The sequence below is a fragment of the Chenopodium album genome, chromosome 16 (genome assembly GCF_948465745.1).
Source record: "Chenopodium album chromosome 16, dcCheAlbu1.1, whole genome shotgun sequence".
NCBI lineage: Eukaryota > Viridiplantae > Streptophyta > Magnoliopsida > Caryophyllales > Amaranthaceae > Chenopodium > Chenopodium album.
This window is the reverse complement of record NC_137849.1, coordinates 2,439,378-2,464,710: the sequence shown is the minus strand read 5'-3', so window position 1 is coordinate 2,464,710 and position 25,333 is coordinate 2,439,378. Positions and strand designations below refer to the sequence as shown.

The following is a 25,333-nucleotide window of genomic DNA, read 5'->3' as shown; positions in this document are numbered from 1 at the left end:
AAAATTATGTTATTTTCTCTAGATCTGTGGTTTACAAATCTTTATTATTATTATTATTATTATTGTAGATGACGTACGGCTATTTATTAATGATAATATTCTTCTTCCTGTCAAAAAAAAGTAACTGATTAAATTGTATCATAAGATACAAAATTGAGCTTGAATTGATGTATGATTCGGGCTTAAGTGATACTTTTAATAGAACCTCTTGTATAGATTTTGATTCCAAAACTTACGTACGGTTCTCAGCAGGTTTTGGTTCCTAGTCAGAATACCTTGATTTTTTGCCCACTCTTATGTGAACTATGTATTGAAAAATGGAGGGACCAATTCAACAAAAATTGTTTCATGAGAGTACCCAGATTTTACATCACAAAGATACAAAATTGGGCTTAAATAATTAAATTGATGTATTATTTGGATTTAAGTGATACTTTTATCAAGTTGAATTGTTGAAGGATACCCTATAGGTTTCGTTTCCAAAAATTTGAGAAACTGAGCCAAATAAATTAAAACCTGTTGTAACAGATTTTCCTTTTACTATGGGCCTGTTCACATTTACTGAACTGAGCTGAACTAAACTGATTGGAATTGAACTGAACTGCTTAAAGCTGAACTGAACTGAGCTGAAATGAATATTTTATGAGAGAGGAAAATTAGGAGCTGAACTGAACTGAACTGATTGGAGCTGATCTGAATTAAACTGATTGGAGCTAAACTGAAGTAAAATTAAGTAAATGTGAACAGGCCCTACCTGAAACAAGAACCTCTTATACAAATTTCGATTTCAAGACTTGCACTTTCTAAGAAGTTTTGATTCCGATTATACCCTGATTTTTTCCTCACTCCTATATGAACAATGTATTAAAAAATGGAGAGACCAATTCAATAAAAAGTATACTCATACATAGTCATAAAGTAATAATTGACCCTTGTGAGTACCCACATTTTACATCAAATTATAATTCAGTTCTGTCCACTTATTTCCACTTTAAAGCCCCAAAACTAAGAGAATCATTCATTTCATTCACAATCACAAGTTTTCTGTATTTCCAACTGTTCTCTCATCTATAATATTTCTGCTGTTTTCAAATTCATTCTAAAAAAAAAAAAAAAAAAAAACCAAGTATGGCTATAGTAGAGATGGTAGTTTCAGCAATGTTTAAAGAAGTGTTGGATAAATTAGTGTCCGAAGGAGTGAAGCAGTTCGTGAGGCTGGTCAGCAAAGGAAAGAATTCTAAAAATAAAATCAATATCGAATATTGGAAGAATGAGCTGGAGATGATTCAAGCGGTGTTGAGTGACGCTGAACAGAAGCAATGTTATGATGATCAGAACGGAAAATCAATCAGGAAGTGGCTGGAGGATCTTCAAGATTTGGCCTTTGATTTGGAGGATCTTTTGGATGACTTTGCCCTTGAAGCCTTGAAAATGAATCAGAGTAATAATGATGATTTTGATGTTCATCATTTCAGGAAGAATGCTCGTGGATTTCTTCCAACTTCCTTCCATAATATGGTTTGTACTACTTCTATTTCTCTCTACTACTCTGTACTTACTACTTACTACAGTAGCATTTTCTAAAGACTATTTATGCTCTACATATAGACATCACCTCTTTTTCTAAGAGTTACAATTTCATCGATACAAGTTATTAGGATATAATAATATAATGTTAGATGTGCATAGATAATATGGATAGTGGCAAATTTAGCATTTTCAAATTGGGATACTCTCTTACCGTATCATTTTTAGAGGTGTCAAAATTCGACCTAATCTGAATTCATCTGTTTTGAATTGTAATAGATGCGATTTGATTCGAGAAATTTAAGACCCAAATCCAATTTGTAACCAGCTTCGAATTTGACCTAATTCAAACTTAATCCGGCACCGATTTGAACAAAACTCGAAAATGAGTTGACCCGAATTCAACCCAAATCGAATCAGTTTATAAAAAAAAATTGAATGATTATCAAAAGGGAAATATAAATAATGTTAACTATTGCCGATTATAAAAAAAAATTGTTAATTTATGGAAGTAGTAATTTTTTATTTTAACTTTTTTTGCTCAGGTTGGCAATATTTTGGCGTGTGGTTGTGGAGCTACCCGGCAAATTGGATACTCTGGTCAAGACTTTTCATCAAGGATTGATGAGTTAAGTAACGCCTTGAAGAAGATTCAAACTCGGGTTTCGACTTTGGGTCTTTTATCCAACAACAAGCCACAAGTAGAGGATCAGCAAAGAAAAACGCCGACGATTTGATGAACAACCTACGCATTTGTCTCCTGGAAGTGACGACGAGAATGGCCTAAATAGTGAAGAAAGCATAAGAGTCTCTCCAAAGGCATAACAAAAGATATCATCAATTCGGCCACTCGTGACAATTTTAAAGAGTGTACGTTAAATGGGTACATGGGCTCGACATTCCCCGGCTGGTTGGGAGATCCCTCTTTCATTAACATGGTGTACATTAAGCTAGTGAATTGTGGGAAATGTGAATGGTTGCCTCCATTAGGGAATCTACCCTCTTTGAAATGTCTTCTAATTGAAGATATGAGTGGTATTAAGGAGGTTCGTCTTGAATTTTATGGGTATTGTTCAACTCCTTTTCCATCTTTGAAGATTCTATGTGTTTTCAATTTGAGATCCTGGGAGAAGTGGGTGCACCCACCACTTGACAATAACAAGGCATTCCCCATGCTTGAAGAGCTTTCTATTGATGATTGTCCGTCATTGCAAGGTGAACTACCTCCTCATTTGCCTTGTCTTAGAAGGTTGAAAATCAATGGAGTCGAGCAACTACAATCCTTGGAATTGAAGAATTCGTGGTCCGCAACTTCTCATCTTGAAGAAGTCTTTGTTTCATTCTGCAAATCTATGGTCTCTATTGGTCAAATTCCCTTGACTCTAAAATTGTTGAAGATTCATGATTGCGAGAAACTAGAGTATGTAGAATTTGATGAACATCGTACGAATTTGTCTTGTGAAAGTGACAACGAGAAAGGCCTAAAGAGTGAAGAAAGCATAGGAGTCTCCTCGGAGGATGCATTGGAACTTCCTCTTCTCACCATATTGAAAATAACAAGATGCCCAAGTCTAATATCATTACAGCAAAGCTTGCTTCTCCCAGATTTACGAAGTTTTTGGTTAGAGAATTGTGAAAATATGGAAAGGCTTCCTGGTGAATTGCACCACATTAAAAATTGCCCACAACATTCCAGAAGGAAGTTCACCCACAAACCTACGGTTCCTTTCAATCATAGAACCAAAATAGACAAACCAATAAAAGAGTGGGGATTGCACCTTCTTACTTCTCTTGATGATCTTAGACTTAGAAATGTAGGTAGCTGTGCTGATACAGTAGAGTCCATTAACTGTCCTGACTTTCCCTCTTCTTTGAGTATAATATGGATAGAGGGTTTCCAAAATTTGAAAACAATATGTTGTTCCACTCTTCCCAGACTGTACATGATGGTTACCAAAAATTGCCCCAAATTGGAATCCTTTGGTGACAATGGCCTTCCTCCACACATTAAATGGGTTCATATTGAAGAGTGTGATATGATAGAACAACAATTGACAAGTGATCCCAATGGCTGCATACAAACAATTGACAAGTGATCCCAATGGCTGTATAACAACAGAGAATGGAAGATTCTCCCGGCCTCTGTCTGGAAGTCAACCAAGCTCTGCCGATTCAAGTAAGTTTGCTTAAATAATGGTCTCGCATACATTTTTTATGTTTACATCAACTTACATTTTCATATATCTCACTTCTGACAGCTTGTTGATACAACAATCCTAACAGTCAATGGAACTTTACTTGAGCAAAAGATCATAAACTGGTTAGTATCAATTCAACCATCTCAAGCTAATTTATACATTTTAATTTACAACAAAAGATCATAAACTTGATTGTTACAAATTTACCTTTTAGATGTTTTTCAGATAAAATAAAAATGAGATATTTTTACTATCTTGAAACTATTATTATAGAATAAATGTGCAATGTTCTGATCTATTGTAATATCAGGTACATGACCTTCAAATACAACTGAAAAGCCTAACAGTAGTAAAATCTACAATTTTAAGGTACTGGAAAATTAAACTTGCCTTAGCTTTCTAAATATTTTTAATTTAAGATGTAATTTCGAGTGCTGCTGATGGTGATCTGAAGAATTACGTTACCTGATAGAAATTTCAACTCATGGCATGTGTTGATGTTTTAGATTTTTGGGGTTATTTTTTTGGCTATCTCGTCACTATTCGTGTCTAAACTTCTATTTCTGAACTTATTCCTTTGCTCTTTCAATTCCGTACTTCTAGTTTAAAAGATACCTCAAGGACTCAAGTAACATATTCTTCAGTCTGCCAGAAAATTAAAGGATTTGTTTTTAATCACAGTTAAAGTGCCATATATCTATTCTTGACTTTAAGGCTGCAAACGATCTGGGCCGAGCCGAGTTTTAGTCTGTTCGACCTAAGCTTGATAAGAACTATTCGTGTTCGAACTATCATGAGCTTTTAAAAATCTTGTTCGAGCTAAGCTCATTAAAAATTTGGCTTGTTCGAGCTTTGTTCACGAACGTACTCATTTGCATTTCGAGTTTAAGTTTGAGCTTGAACGGGTCTAAATCGAGCTTGATTAAATAAACGAGCCTTAATTTATTATTAAAAAATGGTTTCTTTCAAATTTTAACAAATCCATTTAATTTTATACAAGATGTTTATATTCTTTCTATAGAAAAATGTAATAACAGAGTTTTTATATATAAATTTTTTTGAATTTTAATTGGGCATGAAAAAACTTATATATTGACTTAAACGAGTTGTTCATGAACATTACCGAGTCGAACATGATGTTGTTCGAGCTTTGTTCCTCTATTTGACGAGCTTAAGATTTTTGTTCAAGCTTGTTCGTTAGCTTAACAAACGAGTTTTGACCAAGCTTTGACCGAGCTTATTCACGAGTAGTTCACGAACGTATCGGCTCATTTACACCCATACTTGACTTCTGGTAGTTCAATAACAACCAGGTTTTCTTCTTTAGGCATGTGTTATTGCAGAGTTATCTCAAATTACAAAATCTCTGGGCTAATTTATTGTCTTGATTTTCTGATCATTCCAAACTAGTATGTTCTGACGTTGATTTTGTAATCACTAACACTCTTCTTTTCTTTTGCTCTGTTGGTAAAACTTCCTGCTGGTTTGTTTTCCCATCATTACTACTTTTTCTCAGCTACTGATGATTTCAACCTCCTAAAATCTTTTGAGTTTTTGAGCACCAACTGAAATGTAGTGTTCATGCATGTATCCAACTTAGTTTTCCATGAACAATGCTTGTTAGTTCACTTAACTATGTCAATACTCTTTTTTGCATGTATTGTGTACTCTTCACTTTTAATTGGTAAGAAGATACTTCTTCTGTATCATGTACTGTGTAAACTTTTGTAAATTAAATAATCACTTTCACTTATTTCTCAGCTGTAAATATTAGTCCTTTTTTTGTTATTACAGTCAACCTTTAGTCGTAGCCAATGACTATAATAGAGATACTTCGTATAAATCATGGATGAAAATTTCACAGCCACATCGAACAAAATGTTGTATCAACCTATTATCTGTTAGGGAAGGGCAATGGATTTGAATTCTGCATATTGATAATAGATGGTTTATAAGCAATGAGGTATTTTATAATTTAAGTATTATCTTTTTTCTTTGTTAACAGGAATTCTGATTTTTGAGTGAATGCTTTTTCATCTGTTTCCATTTTCACTTGTATATGCAGGTTTCTTTGCTTATCTATAGCAACCCCAGTGCATGTGATCTCATATTTTCACTTGTATTATTTTATCGCTTGTTTGCTCTAGAAACTTGTAGAAAGCTAGAAACAATAACATATAATCCTTTGCCTAATAGCATTGCACATACTCTCTTATATCAGGTGACAAACATTATTGGTCTACACTTCTAGAGCTGCAGAAAGTCTGTCCACGTCAGACATTCATCCAGGGATTAATGTCATTACAGTTTTGCAAGACGATCAGATCCCTGGGATTAATGTCATTACAGTTTTGCAAGACGATCAGATCCCTGGCAAAGTGTTTTAATTATGTTGCATTCGTACCAAATAGAAGCTTATCTAAGCTAGAAAGTTTCGACGTTGTTTATTAAATTAAGCAACACTGTGGCCAAGATACAGTGCCATAGTTCCAAGAACCAACAGATAATGCATTAGGCCTCTGTTTGAGCTTGATGGCAACTTTGGTTAGGCAAGATACTTGAGAGTCAGACCGCTCTATATCTGCAACTAGTTCAAGGTTTGTTATTGCCTTGAATTGTTTTAATTTTTCACTTTTGATTCAGGGACAAGCTGACAGGATGCGCCTGTAACTTTTATGGTCACAGAAATTGAGAATTTGCTTTTCATTGATGTTGTATATGCATTTCATCTGTTTTTGATTTTTTGTTGTCCAATAAAAACGGTTTTCTTCTTTTGTTTCACGCCTTTGGTAATTTCTCCTATATTACTAGTGATCATTGGCTTATGGAAGCACTAGTGTCAAGAGTAATTTTTTTGTAATTTCTCTTATACTACTGATATCTAGCTAGCACCAAGTATGCACACACTAGAAAACTGGAAGCAATAATGTATAATTTGTCTCTTTTTTGAAATTGCTCGTAATTTCTTTTATCAGGTGACACATTTTTGGGTCTAGAACTGCAGAATGTTTCTCCACATTGTTCAATCCTGTTGTTGAGAATGTCACATTCATTCACGGATTACTTAGGTGGCGTAATTACAACCCCTGACAGTCTTTTGATTACACAGTTATCATACGAAGTAACATAGAACCGTATTGTGGCATTAGACATCTGTAAGATACCTGAGAGTTTGTGGCAGTGAAGCTCACTTTGGTTTGGAAAGTTACTTGGGATCGATTTCAATGTCTGCAAGTATTTCAAGGTGGTTAGTGACTCATGTACATGTTTAATCAGATTTACTTGATTGAAACATTGCTCTGATCTATATGTTGGATTATGTTTGTTCTTATTTCCTGGGTGAATTTACAAGTCTCCAGAATTTGGATGATTAGTCATCAATATGACAATATGCTAAAGGCATTTTTTCCTAATTACATGTATTTGAAGTAGCTTGGAACAACTGGGAGGTTGTTTTACTATTTTATGCATTACAAAATATAATTCATAATATATGGTGGGTTTTTATATACAAGTACATTATGTATCGATCACAGACTAGAACCAGAAGGAGAGTTCTAACCACTTGAGTTATCCCTCACTCTCTTTCCTTGATAAATGATGATGTGGAGTAACATCTTGCCAAGCAATAATCATTGCCCGACCCACTATACATTGTAATTAAATAATTTTTTTCAATGCTTTAACATTGTAATTAAATTAATAAGAGCTATTTTGTATAAATAGAAAAAGCACTTGCTAATACCTGGTCCTTTGTGACTTTGTGAGTACACACCCATTTTAGACCTTCGTCACTTTACAACTATCTACCACCGTTAATCCTGCTATCAATAATTCATTTCCCACCAATCCCAGACTAAGATAAACCAATCATTTCATTCAACAATCACTAGATTTTGCTAAATCATAAACAAAATAAAAATCAAATTTTGCTAGTAGCCGATCAAGGATGGCCATTGGCGAGACGTTTCAGTCGGCATTTCTGCAAGTGTTGTTTGAGAAGCTGTTGTCAATCGGAGGAAGCCAATTCTTGAAAATGGTTGGTGGAGTTGATCTGCCAAAAACAATCAAGAAACGGAAGATACAGCTTACTAGGCTGGAAGCTCTGCTGGATGATGCTGAGCTGCAGCAGTTTCACAGTAAACCTGTCAAGTTATGGCTCAATGATCTCCAAGATTTAGCTTATAACATTGAAGATATCTTGGACCATTTTGCAATCGAAGTTCAACGTTACGAGCTGAAAAAGGCGGAGGAAGATCAAGTTAATGCAGTAGATGATCATTCTCACCATGAGATTTTAGACAGTAGTTAACGCAGTAGATGACCATACAAGTCATACAACAATCCTAACAATCAATGGAACTTCACTCAAGCAATAAGCATTAAGTGACTTTGACGAATTTGACCATTTCAAGCTAGTTATACATGCTTTTTTTTGCTTTTCAAGCTAGTTATAACATTATTACATGACTGGATATAGGGAGTAACCAAAAGACATTTTGCTTGATAGACTTGAAAGTGAAACTGCTTTGAGACACTATAATATGGAGTAAGATGCTATGAGCAGTCAAATTACATGTGTGCTGTAAATTTCATGGTATAAGTTTTATTCATTGTAGTTCCTGCACAAAAAACTCACCAACTTTAAGGGTGGCACGCAGTCAGGAATTGACAGCATCAACTTTTCAATCCAGACTGGATTCAGGTTGTTCTTTATAACGCGAGTCTTCACTGACTGCAAGGAGAGTCATCAAGACCAAGTTTAATATAAAAGCAAGAGCCAGAAATATACCAGGAGAGCTAACAAAGTCACAAGGGGAAGATTGTTACTTGTCCCAAACAGAGGATGGATGACTTATGGATCACTAGATACCATTTCTCGGATGGCAAGATTCGTGCCTCTGACCATAGTTAATTTAATCAGTGTAACAAATTCAGTCATACCTGGCTGCAATAAGAAAGTACAAGCTTGGTTACAGAGGACTATAGTTTCTAATGAATTAAAGGGTTGAATGTAGAAGAATTGTTGTTTTTAAGATGAAAAACATTCACGGAAATAATGTTGAAAATAGATTTATGGAAAAAAAACAAAAAAAAACAAAAAAAAAAAAACAAAAATTGTAATTTCTCATGTTTCATGAAATATAAAGACATACAATCAAATCACAGTTTTTAGAACTTTTCTGCTCGTCCTTTCTTTTTGAGCTATGGCAGCTACAACGAACACATGCCCAATTCCCGTAATGTGAAGGCTGTTTACTTGTTTGTATTTCTTATCTAGTGATAACACCAGATCCTTGCTTGATGAAGTTTGAAAGGTTGACAGACTTCTATAGGTTGATGAACTCATAGGACGTGAATATGGACACATCAGATACTCATCTGAATTTATAAATTGTTGTAGCACATAATTCCTCCTACACAAACCCAAAAATAAAAAAAAATAAAAAAAATAAAAAAAAGAAAAAAAAGAAAAAGAAAAGAGAATAATTTTGCATGCCAAATTTCTGCATTTGTAGAAAAAGAACTATGAGGCATAGGACTATGATACCTGATAAAATCAGAGCGCTCCTCTATAGCAGAATCTGGTTTTGGTTTCATTATGTTTCAAGGAATGAAGGCTTCATGCTTTTGTTGGCTACTATATTTCCTTCCATTTCTTCCAGGGCATCTACTTGGTCCTCTGTCCAATCATCTAGCTTCACTGATAAATGTTGTAAATGTAATACAAAGACATACATTCTTCATTGTGATCCCCTCCCCCAAAAAAGAATAAAAGATGGCCATATCCCTAAAACATTGCTATAGTTATTACAATAGGAGCATGGATATGAGGTCAATGTTAATTAGATATTGTGCAGTAACAAGCTTCCCCAGTTGCAAGATGTGACTATTTTTCTTGGGGCATAAGCTATTTTGCCGCTTTTATTTTTTTATAATTATACAGATTAATAATTTGTCTATCTTTAAGGTAATAAACTTTGGAAAAAGCAATGAATTTTATCAATAATCTAAATGCTCCCTGTAAAAGCCCCATGACATCCACCTCAATTAGCTAACATTTACCCTTAAAATGTTCAATTTTGATGGCTGTAATCACTATTAAAAAAATGTGAATAAACCTAGTGGATAGGTATACCTTTAATCACTAAGCACTATACTCACGAGTGAAAAAGTTTTACCTTCAAAAGCATATCACTAAAAAGTAAAAACAAATTTCTAGTTGTGACACTGTTCTCATCAACTTCACAAGTATTGTATAGGTTCACTGTTTCCGGCCTATGAAGCAAAATGTACATAGTTCAGCTTTAGAAAATAACATGTTCCTGAGAGCACACCAATCACACAAGACTTATGGCCTTCAACCCCCCCCCCCCCCCCCCCCCTCCCCTTCTTTTCCAAAAAAAGGCACTAACCACCAGTTTACATCTCATGCAGGTCTAAATCACACAGCAATGGCAGTCGAGCCAGTCCTGCAAATCAATTTAGTCACTTCAACAGGACTAAAGATCAGCTGAAGTCGAATTAACTCATAAGAGAATTATAAAGATGGTTTAACCCCAAAGGATTGCAATGAAAGGGAATTCAAAATTGAATTTATATAATTATGCTTATGATGACAACTGCTGTATAACCTTCAACAAAAGAATATCTACAAATACATAAAAGGGTAACCAAAAACAAACAAATCAATGCTTGGCAATTCAATTTTGCTTACAAATTACAACAAACCAAACATGTACAAAATCAAGAACATGATTCTGAACCTTTGTTCTACGCATTAGTTTACCTTCATTATTTTACAATACAATACTGGACTTGTTTTTCATCTTTTACGCTGCATCATTCAATTACTCATCTCTAGTGCCTCAGCAAGGTAATGGAAGATATGGCTGTGAACTGTGCCTACCAATCTGTTTGGGGATTTAAGCAGTTTCATGGATATAGAAGGAAAGTTTATTGGTCATCACACCCTATGTTTTATGGTAATGCAATTATATGCTCCATCATTGATCAGCCAAAATATAAGTTATCCGCAAACATTCATCAATTAATTCTTACATTAATCTACAGTATTTTGTAGTGCAACTGAAACTACTCAATCATTATTACAAAATGTAACCCTCTGTTGCATTTATAGATTATTTTTATGTGGTCAACTTTTCTCAAACCCATATACAAGTTTTATCCAACACACTTAGCTATGTCTCTTTAGTTAGATATATCTGCTCATCCCATTTTTTCCCGTAAAATCCTTCATAAAATAATTTAGTCCACCAATCTTTCTTTATTTCTTCTTAATTAGGGGGTTGCATTGCATTTATAAAGATTACAAGCAATCAAATGCAACTATAAAGCACAAAGCAGTTCTAAGCATATTTACAGAGGTTTGGATGCCTTACAGAATAAGATCTAATCTAGTCATCCACATAAACAAAGTTGACATGTCAAAGAAGCATATTATTTACCAAAGCACTTAAAACATTAAAAAGGTGAGACGAAATCAAAAGAAAACTCTGTGGCATTTGATAATTTCTAACAATTTAACAAGAAACTGAATGTACATCATCATCTCAGGAAAGGACCTTAGAATTTACCATATTTTGGTTAAGTAATTGTCTTCTCCAAAGCCAGAGGCAGTTTCTTATTCTCGTTCTGCTGCTACAGCATGAATTCATCAAACTGCTTAGCTCTTTTTTGCATGTCCTTAATGATCTCATCTGTGGCAGCATAAATCTGTTTAGGCAAATATACTTCCAAATAATCAAACCATTCTGCTAGAGTCAGCTTTTCCAGGTCGGGCACATTAATGGCCTGATGATCTTTGCTTCTATCATAACACTTGACCTCTGACTCTTTAACAATCTCTTCCATATCTGATTCGTCCACTCTCCCATCGTTCAGCACTACATCACATTCACTCTCTACTCCGTTACAAACCCTTTCTTCAGCTTGAGAACCACCATTCAGATTGCCATCAGCTTCCTCCGCACAATGCTGCTCTCCCACACATTGAGCACCTCCATCCTGATCAAGAACCACCCCCTCCAAAAACTGTGCATTTGTCTTATCATCCATCCATTTCTCGCAAGGTTGGTGCCTTGAATTGACCACCTGTTCTGGCAATTCCTTCCCCAACACTTCATGATTCACTTTCTCTTCCAAAACATCTTGATCACCACCCACACATTGATCACTTTCGCAGGGTTGGTGCCTTGAATTCACCACCTGGTCCGGCAATTCCTTCTCCAACACCTCATGATTCACTTTCTCTTCCAAAACAACATCTTGAACAGCTTCCATTCTCCGATCATCCAACGTTGCATCACTCTCATTGCCACATTGACCATTTTCCTGCTGAGTAGTCTCATCCATCGGTTCAGCAGAATTCTTCCCTTTCAAAGACGGCGCACCTCCCTCTTGTTCAGAAAGCCCCACCTTTGTTTTATCATCCATCCAATTTTCACAAGGAACTTCCTTTTCTATTGCCTCTGGAAAAGCATCTATGATATCATCTAAACTCCTAATACTAGGCTTCTTTATCCTCCCACGACCACGACCACGACCACGGCCCCGACCACGACCACGACCACCTCGTGTGTGTTTGCAATCATCCATATCAAAACCCTTGTCTTCCACAAGTTCCTCCACCACAGAAGTGGGTGGTATTACACCGTCAGCATTCTTGGCACGCCTAGTCCTCCTGGACAGCATAACTTGTTCTAAACCCAGAAATTCAACCTCTCCTCTCTTTGACCTCCTAGTGTTCCTCTTCCTCATAAGAGTCATAACCCCACACTCATCTTCATCCTCTTTCTTCGCATCAAACTTCAAATCCCCAATTTCCAACTTGGAACCCTTAATACTTCCCAAATCAATTGCAGCTTTTCTATTTCTAGTAATTCTACGATTATTGTTTTCCTCCTCAATTGGAACAAATTCAACCCTAATTGAGGTAAGCTCGCCAAATTCAATCACATCCCCATTACGAATTTCAAAAGGGGAAAGGGGTTTAAGTTGAGAGGAGTTCAAGATAGTACCATTTGAAGAATCGAGGTCTTTGATTTCCCAGATTCCAGATTCTTTGTTGAATTCGATGACAAGGTGGTTGGAGGAAATTTCGGGATCTTTGATGGTGAGATTGTTGCCTTTTACGACTCGCCCAATTCGAACTTTGGAGATGAATTCTTGGGTTTCACCTTGTCGAGGACCATTTTGCATTAGCAACTTCAGAGTTGATGATTTGGAGGACGCCATTGTTGGAAAACTGGAGGTAGAATTCAAATTAGAAGAATGAGTTATTCAAGTAGGACTGAAAAATGAAAATAATGGAGTTGTTGGCGCTATAAGGAATTTCGAAATTATACTTGCATAAGTAAAAGTTCAACGTATTTTGCATTTGTACAATTATACATTCTCATTTTGCATTTGCACAATTTCAATGAATCTTACTCTCTTCGAGTCTTCGTTCCACAACGATGTTATTGTTTGGAATCTTTGATTTTTTAAAAAAGAGAGAATATTCTAAATTTCACTTAATCTATAAGAACAAATATAGTCATGTGCGATCTAGTTTGATTCGTGTTGGTGAGTAGATTATTAATATCTAACTTTTATAATTTTTACTAGTGTGAGATTAAAGATATTTGCGATCAAATATGGGTAAAAATTTGCATTGATTTACGAAACAGAAACATCATTCTGAAACGGAGGGAGTAATGAGTAACACGGGCGTTGCCCCGGGATGCTACTCCTATAGTTGTGCAAGTGCTAATTTTTAAAAGCATTTAATAGTGTGGATGTAGTATGTATATTCAATACTTTTATAGCATAATATTATTTAGAATGCAACATTAAAGCATAATCAACTATTTGTCTGGATGATTACACAATAACATTTCTTTAAAAAGGTCAAGGGTTCAAACCTTTTCATTTTTTTTAAATACTTGCTCCACTTTTCTTTTTCGGAAATTTTTAGATACTTGCTCCATTTTCTTTTTTGGAAAACTTTTACAATATTTAATTCATTTCTCTCACCTAGTGGATCCAACATAAATCATATTTATTAATTTCATAATCTCTCTCGTCCAATTCTTTTCACTACTTTTGCTTTTAACAGTTTTTTATTCTTTCACCTAACCCACTACCTCCATATTTTATTACTTTATCAATTTTCTTCTAAAACTCCGCGCATAAAGAAATGGAGCAAGTATTTAAAAAGGGAGGGAATAATCCCTAACTAACCCCGGCCATTCTTTCAAAAAAAATGTGGTTGGCCACACGAAAGGTAGTGAATCTAATAAGATACTATATGTTAATTTTTTTATATAAATCATAAATGTAGTACAAATTATTCAAAATTTCTAAAATAGAGGTAATACCACTAATACTTACAGGTAATTTTTTTAAGGCGAAAGCCAACAAACGCCCCGAAGGTGTTGGATAAGATAGCTAAAAGTAGAAAGATGAAATTAAAATGAACATTAATTAGATCGATCGGCGTGTCATTTTGTCATACATTTCCAAATTAATATCAATTTAGATTATATTTTAAATGCTTATCTAACGCTCTGGGTATGTTCATTAGCAAGATTCTATTTTTATTCATCATCTAATAAAAGTTATACTGTTTTAGATTTTAAATATTTGCTATGTTGAATCAATAATTGTGGATAATTCGTATAACTATAATTTATGGGACGCATGACAGATTCAAGATCAGGTAACACAACAAGCTTCTTGTTTTTAATAAGATTGTCAATTATTAGTCGACCAAAATCTTTAAACTAATCCATATCCAGTTTTGAAATTTCTGTGTATTGAGTAGCCTTAGTGCTTCAGTGCCGCTGCATTAGAATGTACAAGAGAGAGAAGATTCTAGCTTAGTTTCAATTTTAAATGAATGTACACTTCATGATTACTATTACGTAGTACATCAATGTTTGTAACTTCTAAACAACAATGATATATACTTAATAACAAAGACAAACACAAAGAAAAGAGGAATTTACATGTGTTTTCTCGTAAGCTCAAAGCTAACTATCCCGTATAGAAAAAAATACGACACAAGCTTCTATGCGTACATTTAAAGGGTCTAAATGACCCCGTTTTCCCCCATCAACTTTTTTGAGGGGGTCTAAACCGTTTAAACCTATTCTTCCGTATACAAAATCCTAACAAACAGTGTGGATTCATCATAAGTCTACTTCAAGATCCCCTACTATTGAGAGAGTGGGACACATTCGAGTTCAAGGTCTAGGACTCCTCTTTCTACATTCTGCAGTTTGATAGACAATTGCTGCTTTATTTGCCCATCTACAAGGGAGATAATGCTGTCATTTAGAAGGGTGTTATCTTCGCTTGCAACCCATGTCCCAAGCTGGGTTGCTCCATTTTGTGTTGACTTCTCCAAATCCCTAGCAGCAGAGACCAAGGGTTGGATGTCAATTTCAGCTTGGCCCATAAAATCGTCCGTGGTGAAGGTGTCCTTGTCATACACAAGCTGCAAATTTAAACTAGGGCCTAAGTTTTTGAAAGTAGAAGAACCAAGGGAAAAACACAAAGATAAAATAATTGATGTAGAAAAAAAAAAAGGTTCAACTATATGAGAGTGCAAAAATGGGAGAACATTTATTCTATCAACGCAATATGCATTCACTCAAGAAAGAAATTGGAGCCTTGAAGGTGAAATTGCTTATAGATAATACAAGTATAACACAGAGTAGGATGCTATGAGCAGACAAGTTACATTATATGCGCTGTAAGTTTTTGTTCTCAAAAATTTGATCATTGTAGTTCCTCAACAAATAACTTACCAACTTTAAGGGTGGCAAACAGTCAGGAATTGACAGCATCAACTTTTCATTCCAGACTGGATTCAGGTTGTTCTTTATAACACGAGTCTTCACTGACTGCAAGGAGAGTCATCAAGATCACGTTTAATATAGAAGCAAGATCCAGAAATAAACCAGGAGAGCTCAAAAAGTCACATGGAGAAGATTCTTACTTGTTGTCCCAGACAGAGGATGACATATGGATCACTAGATACCATATCTCGGATAGCAAGGTTAGTGCCTCTGACCACATTTACTTTAATCAGTCCAACAAATTCAGTCATACCTGGCTGCAATAAGAAAAATCAAATACAAGGACATAAGACTGCTCTTTAGGACCCAATCAGTAAAATTAAAATATGGGTTATGACATAAAATGCAATGACAGACGAAAGAACAAGCTTGGAAGCAGAGGACTAAAAACCCAAAGTTTCTAACAAATTAAAGGGTTGAAAGTATAAGAATTGTTGTTTCTAAGATGAAACACATTCATGAAAATAATGCTGAATATAGATTTATGAAGTAAAAAGAAAAAAAAAATGTACTCCATATTGCATGAAATATAAAGACTTACCATCAAATCACAGTTCTTAGAACTTTTGTGCTCGTCTTTTCTTTTCGAGCTATGGCGGCTACCACGAAACGCATGCCCAATTCCCGTAATGCGAAGGCTGCTTACTTGTTTCTCTATGTGTTTCTTATCGAGTGATAACATTAGATTCTTGCTTGATGAAGTTCGATAGGCTGACGGACTTCTATAGGTTGATGAACATGTAGGACGTGGATATGGACACATCAAGTACTCATCTGAATTTATAAACTGTTGTAGCTCGTACTTCCTCCTAAACAAGCCCAAAAATATTAAAAAAAATAAAATAAAATAAAATTTAGCGTGCCAAATTTCTGCATTTTTAGAAAAAGCATTGTGAGGCACATGACAGTACAATACCTGATAAAATCAGAGCGCTCCTCTATAGCAGAATCTGGTTTTGGTTTCAATATATTTCCAGGAATACAGGCTTCATACTTTTTGTTGGCTACTATATTTCCTCCCATTTCTTCTAGAGCATCTACTTGGTCCTCTGTCCAATCATCAAGCTTCACGGATAAAACCTGTATTACAGACATATATTCTTCATCATGATCCCCTCTCCAAAAAAAGGTGGCCATATTCCTAAATTATTGCTATAGTTATTACAATAGGAGCTCATGTATGAGGCAAGTCAGATATTGTGCAGTAACAAGCTTCCCCAATAATAGCAAGATGTGACTTCTCAAGGCAGAAGCTATTTTGCCTCTTTTATCTTCATAGTTATTCAGATTAATAATTCGTCTATCTTTAAGGTAATAGATTTTGGGAAAAGCAATGAATTTGTCAAGAATTCACATGTTCCCTGAAAAAGCCCCATGAAATTCTCCTCCATTAGCTAACATTTACCCCTTTTCTGTTCAATGTTGTTGGCTCTAATTACTATTCAGAAATGTGGATGCATAAAGGTCTAATCACTAAGCACAATCCTCTTGAGTGAATGTTTTACCTTCAAAAGCATATCACTGAAAATTTTCACATAACTTGTATATAAAAAAGGAGGCAAAAGGAAAAGGCACAAATTAGTAAAGCACGCTCCTAGTTGTGACATACAGTTCTCATCAACTTCACAAATATTATCTAGGTTCAATGTTTCCTGCCTATCAAGAAAATTCAAAATTGTATACAGTTCAGCTCTAGAAAATAACCCCGGCTTATTGGGTAATCCATATGTATATCCAATTATGTAATTATATTATATGGAGTATATATATATTTTGTACCATACCTGTGTTATATGTACTCCAAGGCTTCTGTGTATACCAGAGCACTTGATACAGATGAATACGCCAACACCCATAGACCTGAAAATCACAGCACAGCACAAATCATTTCATATACCCGTTGCTTTCTAATTTTTACATATGCCTTTACTTCATGTCTTCATCTCCTTTCTTATTCAACTTTCATGACATAATTAACTTTTTCCATACGTTTGATGGTTCTCATCCTATATTTCTTTTGATATATTAATTCTTCATTCTTTATTACAGATCCTGCTCTTTACAAGATTCAAATTCATAATTTTTATTACAGTACACATGAATTGTCTATTAGCTTTATATCAAAAGCTTAACCAAAGTTTTTATTTTAACATGTAAATAGAACACTACCTACTATCTAACAATGGGAACAAGATGTTCATTTAAAAGTACTTACACCCATTTTGGTTCTGGGGTGCCACAGTCTGCACATTCTCTATTTCCACAGTGAGATAGCAGTAGCTCTAACTTCTTTTGAGGGCCAGAAGCTGCAAAATAATGTAAGATTTATACATGAGAAGAATATGCAAAATAATTGATGTGTTCTTTCTTAATGGAAATTTTAGGGGAAATTGTTGATATTCAGTATCTCTTTTCACCGAGCCATTACAATGATGCAAGTTCCAATTTGGAAACGAAATCTAGAATATCCAGCTTGTAGATTCTCATTGAATATTTCTTGTCTAATGCATAGATAAATGTTTGTTATTTTATAAATAACTATATGATTGACTACCTTAGGTTTCTTCTGGGACACTTCAAGTGGTAAATGAGGCAGGGATAGTGCTTTATCGGCATTTAGTGAACTTATTTTGACTTTGTAGCACATCAAATGTTTAGTTCACAGCTCAAAGATGGATAATTCAAGCATCCTAAGAAGTTTCAAATGTGCATAATTTGTTTCTTCACATCAAGCAAGAATTATACTACTATCAAACACTGTTTCAAAAAAAAAATAAAAACAGAAATATAATAATAATTATTAAAAAAAATACTGCTATGAAACAATCTAGATGTTTAATTGAAAGAGGATTCTCTAAGTTAAAGGATGTGCAATCCAAGATATGTGCAACAATCAAATAGATCTAAGCGAGTAATCTATTTCAGCAAATTAGCTGGAATTTTACAGTACATGATCATACTCAAGATGCAAATTGCATAAACAAACATGCCAAGCAACTTTAAATATTAAAAGAAGACATTTATAATCTTTCACATGACAATTACTTCAAGAACTAGCAAATGAGAATTTAAATGCAAACAATGACAGTATACTGTTTCAACAAGGTGAACCAAATTTTAAAACTAGCATAGTAGCATCATATAGAGAAATTAATTGTCAGCATAATATTTAAAGTACCATGCTTTTCTCTTTTTGATTTGTTGCTTTTACAATGTTTATCTGTCGGTGCTTTTCCAGAGTGTTGATTTTCGGAAAATTGCTTGTCTGCCTGCTCGTTTGCTGATTGTAGTCTTTCTGTCTGTTCTTGATCTGATTGTAGTCTTTCTGTCTGTTCGTGATCTGATTGTAGAATTTCTACCTGTTCTTGATTTGATTTCCGTCTTTCTTTCTTTTTTGGTTTTGACTGTTTTCTTTCTGTTTGCAGTTGTTCTAATTGCATTTCTTCTGCCTGTTCTTGTTCTGATTGTAGTCTTTCTGCCTGTTCTTGTTCTGCCTGTAGTCTTTCTGCCTGTAAAAGTTCGTAAAGAGAGGTACCTGTATGCATCATTAGATTAAGCCTTTGAGTGCACTAACATCTTACAGCTAAAGAACATTATTTAGACCCAAAAAAAAAAGTAAGATTCCATCAAACAATAAATGGAACTAAACACCAATATACATCCCAAGCAGGTCTAAATTACACAACAATGGCAGTCGAGCCAGTCCTGCAGATCAATCTCATTACTTCTACAAAGCTATAGATAAGCTGAAGTCAGAGGTTTTTATACTGCAACTTGTACAAGAATATAAGGGTGGTTTAACCCCAAAGAATTACAGTAAAAGGATATCCAAGACTGGATTCAAATAAATATGCTAATGACTAATAACTGATGTAGAAAGCGTCAACAAAAGAATAGCTACAAATCCACCAAAAGGTAACCAAAGACAAAAATCAATGATTGGCAATTTAATTTTGCAAACAAATTACAACAAGCCAAACATGTACAATATCAACAACATGATTCTGAACCTAAGTTCCAAAAATTTGTTACCTCCATTATACTAAAATACATGATTAAACAATTTCTCCTTCATTGTTTATCCTATCTAGCAAACATAACTACCTTACATAAAAAATAATAATAATAATGATAAAAATCTGGCGGTTGAAATTTCCCAGAATCTGAATTTCACTTAACTTTGGTATTATACAAAAGTTAGGCCACCACAATGTAATAATACAGGACCTTAATGCTAAAAAAACATAGATAACTAGAAATTCCAAGTTTCTCAACACGAATACATGTAACATATTGCTAAAAATTGCACGCAAATTCTTATAAAGACGGTATGATAGCTTATAGATAATAAAAGGGGACAATATAAAATTGATCTGCCATAATGTAAATTGTTAGAAATTGGAAATACAACCAAAAAGCAAAAAAGCAAAAAATAAAAAACAAAGAAAAAAAAACGAAAATTTTACGCGAAATTACCTCGAACATGAGTTATTGTATCTACATTTTCTTGTTGTGTGCTCATCTCTAGCCTCACTTGACCACAAAACGAAATCATGAAAATTTGTTTAACCATTAAAGAACCGCCATTTTTAAGGCTCCTTAATCTGCATATATAGAAAATTAAAACAAAAAAATTAAAAAAAACAATTCCAAAAAAATACCCAGAATCAAATTATCAAAAAACAACAAATATTGCAATTACCCACATAATAAACACCAAAGAAAATTATACTTACAATATGAATTCGTAAAATTAATGCAATTTTTTCAGAAAAATCAAGAACTTTGTACGGAAATGTTGCAATGCAATGAAGATTAAGAGAATGCATGGAGAAAGAAAAAAATTTGTAGCAAAGATATGGGAATCTAGGTAGATGAATTGGGTAATCTGTTGGTAGGCTTTTTTGCTGGAATTTTTTTTTAGGAATTTTATGAGCAATAATTTGATTTTTAATTGTTGGTGGAATATTTCTTTATGAGTATTTAATTTTCAACTAACAGGGGAAAACCATTAACCACCACTATAAGGCAAAGGAATTTTGCTGGAATTTGAGGTTACGTTTTTAGGCATTTTTAGAAATCGATTGATAAAAAGTTAATTAAAGTGAGGACTTGAAGAGAAATTTTACATTTATTTATTTATTTTTTTTTTTTTTTTTTATGATTTTAATTGGAGGATTTTGTTTGTTCTGCTTTTGGATAATTGTACTATATTTGTTGCCTAGCCTCTCGTCCTCTCCCTCATGGCGCGTGTCTAACTTGTGCCGATTGCCAAATATTTGTTTTAGATCAAATTTAGTTCCAAGTCTTAAACTTGGTTGTGACATCATTTTTTGTGGTCCCCATTGAAAATGATGTCATCAAATTCTTGTTAACACTCAATAAGACTTACACAAGTTTATCAATTTAGCCCTAAAACTTAAATATTTGGCGTATTATATGTAGAAAAGTGTAAAAAAAAAAAGGGGATAATAAAAATAAAAGTGAAGTGGGTCCCAATCTCAAGTCTTAAGTTGAGTCTTGAAATTTCAAGACTCAACTTAGACTTGCTTGAGATTTTTGAAGAAAAATGGGAAAAGTCTTAAGTATAAATCTTAAGAATCAAAATGATGATGTCACCCGAAGTCCTAAACTTGCTCTTATACTATGCATACTTACCTCCATTTTTTTAGTTGAGACGTTTTGATTTTAGCACTATTCACACAATTCTTTTGACCATATATTATGAACTGTACATAATGAAAATTATAGTCATGTAAGATTTATTAGATCCTTCACAATATATATTCTCAAATTATCAATTTTTCATAATTTTTGTTTATCAGTAATAATGATGTTAATGGTTAAATTTGTGCATTGACAAACGTGAATAAAGAAACGTGTCAACTAAAATGAAACGGAAGAGGTAGTTTATAATAATAAAAATTATTGGCTAGGTAATGTTTTCGGGTCTTCGCATGTAAAAAATAGATTAGAAAAAAAATAATCACTAGGTTTCATCGTGCTCATCAATCATTTTTTCCACTTTTTTTTTGACAAAAGAGCTATCAAAGAAAAACACATTGCAACATAAAGAAACAAACTAGAACTGAAAAAACAACAATTGATGTTGCCTAGCGCAACCAGCTAACCAGTGAGCCGGAGAAACCCAGGACCGAGGAACCTTACAAATTTGACACACCAAAAAAGACTCAACAGCCGCACGCAATTCCAGAGTGAGCCACCAACCGAAATGTCCATTGGACTTGAATCCGGAAGCAAAGAGAGAAGGGCCGCACAATCAGAATGAATCCAAATCTTCAAGAATCCTTTGCGAACCGCTGCCTGAAGTCCCCATAAACAAGCTTGTAGCTCAGACTGTAATGCCGATCCAGACAAAAAGGCCCTACTACCTCCACCTAGAATCTCCGAAGAACAAAGGTCACAAATAACCCAACCTGCCCTAGCCCTAGCCCTTTTGGGTAATTTTTTCCACTTATGTTAGGAAAAATACTCCAATTTTTTAATTGAAATTTGCATATTATTCTCACTATATTTATTTAAGTGCATTACTAACTTGTGCATAGAGTTTATGCAAGTGAAATTAAGTAGATTTGTTAATGTATGTATATGTAACACCCTAGAAATTCCTTTCTTTTAAAACACCTGTCTTGTCGTTATTAAAACCTTAAATAGGAATATCTAGGACATTGCCGCCACCGTGAAAACGGCTAAGGCAATTATCAAAGACACACAGCGGAAGACTAATTTCAAAACCATTCAAAACAAGTCAACTTGAAATGCCAATCAACGAAAGTAAAGTCAAACCAAAGTCAAACGAAGTAAAATAAAATCAACCTACAACTTGGAACCATTATAGGCCCTTATTAAAAACCAAACCAAACTCGAAACCCTTTTCGTTAGTCACGCATAATAATCAAGTCATAAATAAATAAAGCAATAAACACATCATATACTTATAGAAACTAGCATGATTCGCTCTTCACTCATGCCCATTCATGAAAATGCTTCATCACCTGAAAAGCTTATCTCTACCTATTTCCACTACTCTCCATTGAAAATGGGTCATCATAGGGCCATGATAAAGACAAGGCCAACAAACACAAAAAACACATAATCAGCAAAGCTGAGTACACAAGCGTAATTAACACACTAGCATACAATTCCCTATCAACACACGACTTACCTTGTTGCACCTGTTTTTCAAGCATACAACATTCAATAAAAGTTCTCACTAGACATTAAATAATTTATTTAGCGTTGATTACGCATCGAACGGGTTTCCCACTAACCTCCCCTAAATAAATTGAGGTTACTGACACGGGAGCTAACCGTGCCATCATCAAAAACCACACATAGGTGACAGAATTCCTGTGCATAATAATAATAAGAGGAATGTACAGCGTCCTGTACTCCAGTAGAAGTTATGATCAAATATAAAGTCACATAACTCCCCCCATATGTTCATACTCAAGGTATATACGTTCCAAGAGTTTTGGTGCGCAATCTCTTTCACTTTACGTTATTTACAGATTATTAAACTTGGTGATGACTCTCAAACCATAATCATTCAATCAACAATAATTATTCAAACAATTCAAATATATCAATTTAATTCTTGAATAATTAGTGACAACATAATATTTAATGTTGAACCATTTTTAATTCTACCTCGGTGCCAATGACACCTTAACCGCATAAAGCGCCACAAATCCTATCCCTCGGTGTTAAAAACACCTTAAGTGCACTAAGGCACCAACATACAATTTATTTCTCGTGTACATGGACACTTATATAGCTCTTTCCTCATGCTTATAGCATCAATAAAAATTATATGAACCATAATAAAATTCCTTTTCAATATTCCAAACCAAATTAAACATTTAGTTTAATTAAGCATGCTCTCTAACATGCCATAAATAAATATGTGGTTCATAAATAATATTCCAAACTATTATTTTCCATCCAATAATCCATCACAAATAAATCATGCCTCATAATCCAATCACCAATAACATCCAAATCATAATTTCCAATCCAAACCTAGCATGATACTACTTGTAATCAATCAAACACATTTAGCATGATATTACATCAACATAATTATGCTAAGTACGCGAACGTACCTCAAATAAGCCCTTAAAGTAGCCGATTACACTACAACAATTCCTGAATCAAGTCTCCTACATAAAGGGACAATAATACTATATTAATTCTCCTTGTATACACAATTTTCAGCAACTTAAATTTACTTTAGACTACTTAAAAAAATCTAAAAATTATTTAAAAACCCCTAATTAAACTCCTTTTTAATGGGTAATCACACCCTTTCATTAAAATCACAATTATACTACTTTAAATAAAATTCCAGCATTTTAAACTAATCAAAAACCCTTTAAAACTTCATCAAAATACATCTTTATACTTAAATTATCCATAGAAACATTAAATTATCTCTTACCCTTTAAACTCAAGGATAAAATTTAAAGCATAAAAAAAACATCGTTAAAAATCAAAAACTGCCCGAAAATCATATTTAGAGGCTGAATTTGGCCACGAGAGGGTGGTACTCATTGGTAGTCTTTCTTAAAATGTTGTTTCCACATGGAAAACACTACTTTTTTTTTTATCAAAATAGGATGAGTTCAGATCTGATCAGGATTAAAACGGGATTAATATTAACGAACGGAAATCTAAAAATTAAAACACGAATTTACGTGTTCAAAATAATCTGGAATTAAGTTAAACTAATCAGTAGTTATAATCACCAAAATTTCAAACATCATTACTATAAAAGCCCTAAATCAATTGTTCGCAAAAACCCTAAAATCGTGATTTTCAATAATTAAAAACCCTAGGTTATAAAATTTACAAAATCTGAAAATTATGATATTTATAAAATCTGAAATTATAAAGTTTAATCATCAAAATACAATTTGATACTAATTAAATTAATTTCAAACAATAAAATCAAAACCCATAAATCAATAATTATAATTACACAAATTAATAAAACAAAGGAGAAAGAAAATAAGAATAACCTTTTTGTGTGGGAAATTTTTGGGGATTCATGGTGTATTTATAGAGTAGAGAGTGTAGGGTTAAATTTGGGCTTATAAAGATGTGAGCTTAAGTTATGGGTTTTGAAATTGGTTATTCCAATAAGAGTATGTAGGAATAATTTACATTGCCCAATAATTAATAAACGTTTGGCCCAAAATATATTTTACTTTTATAAAACCTTATATTTAAAATACTTTAACCCTTTAAATTAAAATACTTGAGCCCTTAACAATACATTTTATTAATACTTAAATACTTTATAAAAATACATAAAAATACGGGGTATTACAGTATAGGTATATGAAATTGGAAAAATTAAGTAGACATAATTAATGATATGCTATTTTTGTAAGTTTGAAAACTGTGTTTTCATTACTCATTATTGTAGATCCATACATGATCGTTCTTTTATCAAAAGAAAAAAAAATCAATGATCATATAAAAGAAAAAATTAATTCAATGATCATATAAATACAAGATAGTAGGTTAGTGTGTTGAAACAAGAAAATTGTATAGTTTAGTTAGTTGGTGAGCTATTTGCTTTCCAAATTAGAGGTTGAGTTCAAAGACACATTTTGAATCAAAGGTTTTTGTATGGAAGAGGCAACTCAAGTCATCACATTTGCAAATTCAAATTTACAACTAAACAAAATTAAGAAAATTCATAAAGAGAAGTTA

The 25,333-nt window shown here is 33.7% G+C and overlaps 4 protein-coding genes across 7 annotated transcripts; 2 read left to right on the top strand and 2 right to left on the bottom strand.

Moving 5' to 3' along the window:
• The first annotated feature begins 1,036 nt into the window (after positions 1–1,036).
• LOC145586056 (putative disease resistance protein At3g14460) lies at positions 1,037–7,280 on the top strand. 3 transcript variants are annotated; one of them, XM_081642775.1, is made up of 6 exons: positions 1,037–1,518; positions 2,073–3,703; positions 3,786–3,847; positions 4,036–4,094; positions 5,947–6,322; positions 6,701–7,279. In XM_081642775.1, the coding sequence occupies exon 2, from the start codon at positions 2,415–2,417 to the stop codon at positions 3,621–3,623; it is 1,209 nt and encodes a 402-aa protein (XP_081498901.1). In that variant the 5' UTR covers positions 1,037–1,518; positions 2,073–2,414; the 3' UTR covers positions 3,624–3,703; positions 3,786–3,847; positions 4,036–4,094; positions 5,947–6,322; positions 6,701–7,279. The 3 variants fall into 3 exon arrangements, with proteins under 3 accessions (XP_081498901.1, XP_081498903.1, XP_081498902.1); XM_081642777.1 differs by lacking the exon at positions 4,036–4,094 and having other exon boundaries at positions 6,701–7,280; XM_081642776.1 differs by lacking the exon at positions 6,701–7,279 and having other exon boundaries at positions 5,947–6,506.
• Positions 7,281–7,674: 394 nt separating this feature from the next.
• On the top strand, positions 7,675–8,037 carry LOC145586063 (putative disease resistance RPP13-like protein 1). The gene has a single exon (XM_081642783.1). It carries the CDS (start codon positions 7,675–7,677, stop codon positions 8,035–8,037), a length of 363 nt encoding a protein of 120 aa, XP_081498909.1.
• A 150-nt stretch (positions 8,038–8,187) lies between these two features.
• Positions 8,188–9,326, bottom strand: LOC145586062 (putative ADP-ribosylation factor GTPase-activating protein AGD11). The gene is made up of 5 exons (XM_081642782.1): positions 9,277–9,326; positions 8,893–9,142; positions 8,599–8,673; positions 8,365–8,460; positions 8,188–8,262 (listed from the first exon to the last, which is right to left on the bottom strand). Exons 1-5 carry the CDS (start codon positions 9,324–9,326, stop codon positions 8,188–8,190), a joined length of 546 nt encoding a protein of 181 aa, XP_081498908.1.
• Positions 9,327–14,618: 5,292 nt separating this feature from the next.
• LOC145584645 (putative ADP-ribosylation factor GTPase-activating protein AGD11) lies at positions 14,619–20,694 on the bottom strand. Of its 2 annotated transcripts, XM_081641460.1 has the most exons (10): positions 20,329–20,694; positions 20,069–20,196; positions 18,771–19,127; positions 17,808–17,898; positions 17,377–17,452; positions 16,509–16,672; positions 16,134–16,401; positions 15,733–15,849; positions 15,542–15,637; positions 14,619–15,228 (listed from the first exon to the last, which is right to left on the bottom strand). In XM_081641460.1, exons 2-10 carry the CDS (start codon positions 20,163–20,165, stop codon positions 14,947–14,949), a joined length of 1,548 nt encoding a protein of 515 aa, XP_081497586.1. In that variant the 5' UTR covers positions 20,166–20,196; positions 20,329–20,694; the 3' UTR covers positions 14,619–14,946. The 2 variants fall into 2 exon arrangements, with proteins under 2 accessions (XP_081497586.1, XP_081497587.1); XM_081641461.1 differs by lacking the exons at positions 20,069–20,196; positions 20,329–20,694 and adding an exon at positions 19,625–19,660.
• Between the last annotated feature and the right edge of the window lie 4,639 nt (positions 20,695–25,333).